The following is a 9,381-nucleotide window of genomic DNA, read 5'->3' on the forward strand; positions in this document are numbered from 1 at the left end:
AATGTGAATTTCTTTTGTGAAATATTTTAAGTTTTTGTAAAGTGTAATTACCGTACATGTGGTAGAATGTGTAATTATAGCAAATTAGCTCATTACAAGTGCTTGATGTTGGTTTGGAGTGGAATGTCATTGAATATGCAATAAGTGTCTTCTGTTCATGTCCATTTGTCTATTGTCATCACTATTTATCTTGGCATTTCTCATTCATTGTTTACTTTTCTTTTACCTAAATGATTTTGTATCTTTTATTTAAAGGGTAATCATTTGTAGATTTATCAGAAATAAATATTTCAAAAGTAGGTGGGAGATTCCTATATGGTTTGGTATTTATTGGGTAAATCTGGTTACAAAGACATCTATGTTCTTAACCTGTCTGAATGTATACCCAGCACAACCAAAGATGAGTATCTTGACCTCTCCCCCTTTCATAGTGCTGTATAGGCAGCTCCTTATGTTTCATAAGGAAAAAATCCTCTCACAGGATGTATTGCAGGTGATAGGATAAGGGCTGTATAGAATAGTTTGTACAGATAGGGAAAGGCATGCCTATATGGTTAGGGTTCAGAACACAAGCAAAAAATATAAAACCCACAAAATCTTAAAAGAGTTGATGTGATGGGATGATAGACACTAGGGGATTTATTCCTGAATCTAACAGAAACCAAGTATGTAAATTTTACATTCACCATACAGTACAATGTTTACAACTCCCCACCAAATTGCTGAATAGATATTAGATCAGTATATTCTACTGTTCGATGTGAGAGTATTTGGTTGTGTTAATGCTAATAACAGGAAGCACTCTGCAATGGAAAAGTATTTGATGCTATCGCAGGACAGACTGCTCAGAGTTTTAGTGTTGTGAACATTGGGTTATTCAAAACTTAATAATTGCACAAGGATAAACATCTAGAATTATATTGTATGTACCAGATACATAATACTATCTTTATAAAGCTTTGACTTTAGTAAGGTATGATCATCTCCCTTAAAATCCATTTTCTGATTCTAAATTCTTACTCGGTTAATAGTCCTGTTACTCTGTTACAATAGAGAATTCTTAGGATGTGATCTTAATGTAGCTACCCAATTTTGGCTGTGTAAGTTAACATTAGCAGTGTGACTTGGTCATAAAAAAATATCCATGTTATCATCTAGACAGCATACACCTGGAAATCTAGCACTCTCCATCCCATTCTCCCCCTCAATGGAACTTTGGTTTCAATTGCATTTTGTGCAGATCTTGGCTAATACATACAGGCATAACCAACAAACTCTGAGCTGATGCTGTCTGTAATTATCATTTTAACTAAAGTGTTAATAAGTATGTAACATTTATGGCCAACCTGACTTCTTTTAGAGAGACATGAGCCATGAGGGCATAACTTCTAAATGGTACTTGGTATAGGTAGCTGATGCTAGGTTGATTTATGGAAACTATTATTAGTATAATATTTCACTTTGGAATTATCATTTCAACAAATTGTACTTTTTAGGAAGGTATATTTATGTATTCACAGATTTGCTATCATTTAGTTCAAACCACAGGAAAGAAAAATAATCCTCTTGTGACACATTCCTTATTTGTCATCCTAGATCTTAGCATTATGTTTTCTTTGTTATGGTAAAAAGATTGGACCTCTATTAAATCACATGGTGCCCTTGGCTTCTTACCCTTGTTTGCCAAACTCAGTCTCGTTGACTACGAGAAAATTTTGTCAAACTTGATATCTTTTCATAATTAACAACAAAAAAGCCTTTTTCTTAGTAGCAATTTAAGGGCTCAGGGCATGGAGAACTCATCAGCCATTTGACTTTTTAAGTTCTTTGCTTCTCTATAGAGATATTGAACTTTAGATAATAAAACTGCATTTCCTAATTTTTTTATTGTGTAAAAAGACTCACCAACCAGACCACATGATAAATCAACAGCAAAGTAGTAACAGCAACTGGGAAGCACACAGTAACATTGTTTAAAAGTCATATACTTAATTACTGAAGTTGTCTATATAATGCAGGTTATAAGTAGAAGTATTCCTCTTTTAATAAAAACACTTTAGCCCAAACCCAAGGCGGCAAAACCAGCAGTACCCTGCATCATTTGCTATTTGCAAAAGTATCAGTAGGGAGAATGGCTTCGTAGATGTTGCTTTTTATCAACATTGATGGTGTTTCATCAATACTAATAAGTGCTGATAAGTCAGAAGTGCATTTGCTTGCTCTTTGTACTAAATATACTAAATACTCTTACTATCACAGCCATATTGAGTATGTTTTAATTATGGAATGCTCCAGCATCATTTATTCAATATAAATTTGTTTAAAATAACGCAGAGTAAAACTGGTTAATTACTGTAACCTTATATAGGAAAATACTATAAAACAGTGTTCCCAATAAATGTATCGAAAAGCGTACCAGCTTCTTTCAATACATGATTCCCATAATTTCCTTTCCCAAGTCTTGTTTAGTACAGTATAGGTAATCATATGCCCTTTAGCCTTTGCCATCCAACTTAAGATGGGTCTGATGTTCCATCTGCCAAAGCCCAGCTAAATGTTTCTTTTCTGCTTAGAATTTCCATGAGATTGACATTAGCTGGTACGCTTGGAGTACTAGACTTAGTTGCAGTTGAGGTAAATTCTCTAGTTGGGGGCTGAAGTACCTGAAGGAAGGAATCTTGTAGCGTCGGAACGATCTCATTGCTTTTGGCATCATTGGAGGGGTCATCAATGTTGGGAAGAACAATAGGCATCACTTTGACTGGGTGTGATGTACCTTCTTGTAAAGCTGTTGAAGGTATGGTGTCTGTTTCCTGTATAGTAGGCATAATTTTAGGAACTCCCTGAGGGATTGTGGTGGTATAGTCTTCCTCCAGAGGTCCAGCAGGTTCTGTTGTTACCACAGCTGAAATTGGAGTTTCTGTTGTATCCTTAGTATTTGAGGCTTGAGTCGGTGTTTCAACTATATCTGTTGATGAAGCACCTGTCTGAGGCTGAGTTGTTCCTCTGATTAGTTGTGGTCTGTTGGTGATGCGTGTGATGCCAGGTAGAACTGTTGTATTCCTGTAATCATTATTGAAAAGTGAATATTGTAAATATTAAATTGCTTAAAAACTATTTCTCGGTTATTGACACAGTCATCTAAATACTGTAGGCAATTTTTAAATGAATCTTCATGTGGTTGTTATTGAGCTTTGAGAAGTGTTGCTTAACTTTGAAGCACTTCTGTCCATAAATTCCTGTAACATCTAAACTTTTTCTTATAACTTTTTATTTTTGAAACAATTTCCTTTAGTGTACTGTACAGGTAATTAGTGTTCTTAAATGGTTTTAGGTCTTCAGAATTTCTTATTACTTTTTATTTTTATTTAATCACGAGAAGAATTTTTATTTTGAAGTATATTTTAACATTTAGAACTGTAGTTCATTATCTTCTATAGTAAATGCAGTAACACGAAACAGAGCTCTATCTTTTTTATGGATTTATTCTCTTATTCAACTGGTTTTTATCTTATCTTTTACTTTGTAGAATTTTGATTGACCTGTTTGTCAATAAGAGAACAATTTAGAATTTCAGAGAGTAGATTGATCTCAGATATTAAACTGGAGTTTTTTTGACCTTACCCTCTACAAACATCTGGTGTAAACATTACCTGCTCTTACCCCTGGCTTGAGACGCGATTAGTGGTTACATAATTGTAGTAGAAGCAGCGTGTTTGTTCACAGATGAATGCCTTAGAATCCATGCAATTGTGGGGAGACCAGGTTGCATCCTGGGTACTCATACATGATTGCTGTGATTTACTGGAATAAAGAAATTAAGATAAATAGGGATTAGTTGTAACTTTTTTGTAGGTAGGTTTATAATACAGCACCATGGTGCTTGATGTTTTTCATGTAATGATGAGGCCAATTTTATCATGAGGTTTTCTACAATTAACCTCACGTCCCTCCCTCCCCAAATTTATCCATGCCATTTAAGAGTCCAAGACAAAATTATGTGAAGTTTAGAATAATTTCTTTCTTTTGGCACAAACCTATCACTTTCACTTGCCTAAATTTAAATCAGGTCCTATTCCAGACATATACTCTAGAAGAATCCATCCTTGCCATCTGTACCTCTGGGCTCCAGAGCACCCCCTTAGGCAGAAAATGGTCATTCACTGAGTCACCTCACCAACCGTTTTGCCACTAAAACTGTCAGTACATTTTCCTGAGTTGCTATTTATGTTGGAGGAAATTTGTTTGTTGTAAATTGCCCTGGTAGCTCCTTGGAGCCAGTAAATACAGAAATGAAGTGTTAAGGAGTCTAAACGCACTTATAGTCAAAAAGGGGCCAAGAAATAGTCTGGTACCTGTTTAGTGCTTGTACCTAGTAAGATAGGGCCTGACAGTGAAGCAAAGTCACTTACTATATGTTCTTCACAAAGTGTAGAAACAAGAACCACAGCATTGTATGCAGGATTATCAGAGTTTGGAGGAAGGTGAGGAGGATTCAAAGTCAGGAAAGTTATTTTCTATCTTAGAAGTTAGATTAACACAACCTGCAGCTACAAGATGGCATATAGAATACATGTTAAGAGATGTGATTGTTAAGTCTCTAAAGAAAAATGATTGCCTTCAAATTGCTACAGTGTTTTTGTACACTTCCATTTAGCTAATTCTGGTGGACAAATACAACAATGACCCTTCCCCCTTGGAAATATTGTTGTCTTAAAACTCCTTACAACTTGCACACAACCAGTCCTTCCTCATTCCCAAGTTGGACAGGCATAGAGGGACTGACGGATGAAGGAGGAGGCTGAGACTAGAAGGATGTTGTCAGTGTCATAGTTGCAAAGCCAAACATATTGCAGCTAATGGTCTTCCATTTCTTTATGTGAGAAATCTGAATACATAAAGCATGATGTTCATTCAAGTGTCTTGCTGATGCCAATGCTACTAAAAATATAGTCATCAGAGTAAGGATTTGCAGAGGTTTTTTCAAGTGGCTCATGCTATGGCCTAGACAGGTGCCTCAGAACTAGTGAACAACTGGAGAGTGGTCTGAAAGTTCATGGGAACCCCTCTCTCTAAAACCTGGTACCAAAGTTGATTTTCACTGGAAGACATCAGGTCAGTGTCCCGTTTCTTTAGAATGTGCAAGAGGGCACAGATAACCCTAAATCACTGACACAGAAAACTTGATTGAAAGGTAGAGAAGGAGCAGGAAATATGTTACTTGCTCAATAATGGCAGCGAGTGGATTAATGTTTACACCAGCAAAAGAAGACTTTCCACTTAGACTAGTATAATCAAGTGATAGATTGCTTGCCAGGGTTGGAGGTAACTTTGGCATTCTGACACAAAAAGTCTCTTGATGATACATTGACTGAAAGCTTCCAAATGTGAAGGTTAAGGAGGCTGAGGAGTTGGTGATACCCCTAAAATTCAGACTGGCTAAGCAGCTTCCTACAACCATGAAATTCTCTCAGGAGATCCTCCAGAGCAAGAAGGTCTAGGAACTAGGCTTGTTGTGTACAGAGTGGAGCTGCCAATGTGATATACACATTTGCTGACTGGTAGAGTTTCTCCAACCCTAGTCAGATATGCGAAAAAGGCAGGAATGCTTATATTGTTCCAGGGAGGCCTGCTTCTGGTGTGGCACGACTGTACAATAGTTTTTAAATTTGTGGTTGAGAAAGGTAGCAAAATGATCTACGAAAAGGCATTGCGTTACACCTTCCATAGTATACCACAGGCCTCAAGTTGCAGAGACCATCTGTTAGGAAGAACATGATTCTATGTGCTCAACATGTTGGCCATCATATCCTCTCCCCATGACAGATTTGGGAATCAACTTACATGACTCTCAGCACCATTAACCTGCATATTGCAAAGCATGAAGCATTCCAGTTCTTGGGACTAAAAAAAAATATATATCTGGCCGAGATGTCCAACAGATGGAATGATCATTTTTTGATGTTGGGGCACTTTGGGACTAGACACATAGATGGCCAGGGTGGATTCCTCTTCTAGAGCATGTCTGGAAATGGAACTGACGCACATTTAAGCTATCTAGGCAAAAGAAATTTTGATTTATTCTTCGGATCTATCCCTCTCAGGGTCATATCACTTACAGTGTACCTTATGTTAAATACTACAGTATATGTGACATTAGAAATATTATTGTGCAACATCGCTTTGTCGTCATCTATGATACAGGACCTCATTTTTACCAAGGTTTATGAATAAATCTTTCACGCTAAACCAATGACTTTAGAATTACAACTCAGTGGTCTGGCTACACTACTTTTATGTTAATAGTGATATTCATTTTAGCATTTAAGTATCTTATCCTTGTTTGTTTGACTTGCAAGTAAGTTTAATTTTTCAACTTGAAAGTGACTATATCATGATATGGATAACTTACGTTAAAGGTGGTCCACCAGCTCCCCAATAGTTGAAAGTGCTATTGAAGGGTTGACCTGTACTCATCCAGAGCCACATAGCAGACCCAAGTTGGTTTCCGCTTGTCCAGTAGTCAGTGCTGATATAACCTGCATAACAAATGGTAGTCTGTTAGTACAACATATGATATTGCTCATTTGGTTGTCAGACAATTGGCAAAAGTAAATGCAAAGCAGTTTTCTTTATAAATGGAAGACAAATTTGTATAGAATGAGCTAAATGGTTGGGATGAAGCTGACAGATTTTTTGGTTAGTGGACAGAAAACAAGTTACATATAGTAATATATGGAATAGAAGTTTGATTCTGATTACAAGTATTTTTATGTTTGTAGTATTATTGGCATAGTTTTCTATATAAGTCATATCCTCATTCACTTCTTCAAGGATGCATTGCTGGGTTTGGTAATTTTTATATGTAAAGGTTGAAGGGAATACACACCGTAATGCAAAGGTGTAGTTCAGCCATATTGTCACAAGAAAAGTTGAAATTGAAAACTAGTGAAGCCTGACCATAGAGGAAGTGACAGTTCAACCCATGTGAGAAGTAGGTGATTATAGGATTTGAAAAAATAGAATTTCAGAGAGCATTTCAAAGCTAGGTAGAATGATACCAGGTTAAGAAACCAAGACATTCAATGAATGAATGTGCAAAGTGGTGTGGGTTGTGTCACAAGACTAGCTGATACAAGGAACTCACTCATTCAGCTCAATAGAATATTTGTCCAAATAACTCATTTAGGAAAGAAATAGAAAGACATTCTTTTGGCAGAAAGAGGATATAGAGATGAGGTCATGGCTGAGTCATGGATTAGACATACTGTAATGCCTCATGAAATAAAAACATTAGGTGAAGACAGTACTCCAAACATGATTTAGTAAGGTTAACAGTGCTAGTAACTTTGAAAGAGGAGCTGGTGATATTGCTTTTAAAAAGAATAAGAAATTTGAACTAATGGATCTCTGTGTGAAAAGTTTGACACACCATGCATATTCGGGATGTTGATAGAAGAGGGATCCGATTTAGTGAAAAAGACTTAAAAAGAGGGGGAGAAACTGCATCTTGTAGCCACTTAACTTTAGATATGAAGTCCCCATCCAGGTCATTTGTTAGTTTTCTCATGTGGTTAGACATTGCAGTCACATTCAGTGCGCTAGGTACAGTGAACAATTAATTGTCCCATAATCCATATGATGTACAATGCCAAATCTTTAATGAAAGTATGATATAATTGTCTAGTGCATCACATTGACTTAGAGTGGTGAATATTTTTTCTAGGAAGTCTCACCAGTATTAGGACTAGAACTTACAAATGATTATCTGTACACTTCATAGTTGTTGGAAACAACATTAATGAATCCACATTAAAGCATTCTAGAAATGAGCAGGACTGAGGAAATTTAATTCCTAAACTATGTAGAATTTGTATGAATTTAAAATACATAAGAAATATGTTGCAAAAAGTCTCGTCCTTACTATTTTCCCTTAAGAATACATTAACTTCGGTGGCCTCTTCTGACTGTTCGAGGGATAGGAGTTCCATGCCGATGTTGCGACAGTACTCGTAAGCAAGGAACCAGTTGAGGGTGGGCGAGTAAGGAGAGACATTGGAAATGAAATAACGAGAATTTCCCACTTCCACTGTCTGGATTCGTTGACCTGTTTGAGAAAATACAAAGAAATTGATTAATAGGGGCTTCAAAATACTATACTACGCTGACTAGGGCAGTATAGAAAATCGATCTGTTCACTGAAGTTAGTTTCACACAGGAGTGATGAATTTCTCTAAGTGCCTTTTAAACCTGTTGTATGAACATAGATTTAATTTAAATGTTTTATTATGACCCTGGAATGTTTATGAAAATATGTGATTTTGAAAATAATTAAAGTAAAAATGCTGTGAACCTTGTTACTAGTATGTTAAGCGTTTGATAGAGATGTATTTAAATGCTAGACCAACTTGTTTATAATGCAAAGGAACACTAATGCTGCTTTTGGGGAAAGGGACACTTGGTTCAACTTCGGTGGTGGGAAGGTCTTTACCTCAATTTTTAAAAATCTGCGTATCAGGTTTATTTTTTGGTGAGAGAACCAGCTATCCTTGACCAAGCAGTCAAAACTCTTGGTTGTTGTCATTCTGTATTACTAAACGAACAGACGATTTTCCCTTTCGAGGACCTTAACATCAAAAGACTTGTTGCACTATCTTACGCATTTCTCTCCTGTTGTTCATTGGTGAAGTTCTTGAAATCCATTTGTTTCATTCTTAATGCTACATTCTCAGCACTTAAGCTTGCAATTTAGCTAATGACGCTATAGATGAAGACCATTATACTCTGCAAAAACTATATTTTTCTCTGATGGGAGAAAAGCACATGGTGTATAAATATCTCTTGAAGAACACTATTTGATAACTCGAAGGTTTTTTTTCATGGTCACTGAATTAAGACAATCAAGCCGTTGTCTTAGTTATAACTGAAGGGATTATCTTGCTGAAAATTATGAATAATCTCGAGAATATGCCTACACCTACTACAGATTGTACGATATTCTCTCAGACGCTACTTTTGGGAGAAAATATTAACTCAATCCTTGGGTTGATTATTATTTTTTTAACTGAATAAATATAAAGCCTTTAACTACATAGTTTATATAATTATTGTTCATTGTGCATGTTCATTGTTTTTTATTTTTATTCTTTGGTTATGTAGCAAGTCATCTCTTTTAATTTGGGGTCATTTATATAATGCTCAGTAGATTCTCTCTCTCTCTCTCTCTCTCTCTCTCTCTCTCTCTCTCTCTCTCTCTCTCTCTCTCTCTCTCTCTCTCTCTCTTTCATTAAATTTTACGCATATAAACATTGTGGCATTGCAGTTTTTTTCGACTGGCTAAATATGGACACAGCCATTCTAAAGGTGAAAGATTCGAAGCGA

The 9,381-nt window shown here is 36.2% G+C and overlaps 2 protein-coding genes across 6 annotated transcripts in view; one reads left to right on the forward strand and one right to left on the reverse strand.

Annotated features, from left to right (window-relative positions):
• The window catches only part of LOC136832575 (cytosolic carboxypeptidase 1-like), a 198,322-nt gene that overhangs the window by 156,282 nt on the left and 32,659 nt on the right, over window positions 1-9,381 (forward strand). The gene's annotated exons all lie outside the window — the stretch shown is intronic.
• The window catches only part of LOC136832577 (uncharacterized), a 9,453-nt gene continuing 1,943 nt past the window's right edge, over window positions 1,872-9,381 (reverse strand). The window contains exons 2-5 of the mRNA XM_067093650.1: window positions 7,925-8,107; window positions 6,413-6,539; window positions 3,664-3,804; window positions 1,872-3,063 (exon numbers count right to left, since the gene is read on the reverse strand). Of these exons, the coding sequence (XP_066949751.1) occupies window positions 2,514-3,063; window positions 3,664-3,804; window positions 6,413-6,539; window positions 7,925-8,107 (1,001 nt within the window). The 3' untranslated portion in view covers window positions 1,872-2,513. The remainder of the gene's footprint in view (window positions 3,064-3,663; window positions 3,805-6,412; window positions 6,540-7,924; window positions 8,108-9,381) is intronic.

This window comes from Macrobrachium rosenbergii, chromosome 50 (genome assembly GCF_040412425.1).
Source record: "Macrobrachium rosenbergii isolate ZJJX-2024 chromosome 50, ASM4041242v1, whole genome shotgun sequence".
Taxonomy (NCBI): domain Eukaryota; kingdom Metazoa; phylum Arthropoda; class Malacostraca; order Decapoda; family Palaemonidae; genus Macrobrachium; species Macrobrachium rosenbergii.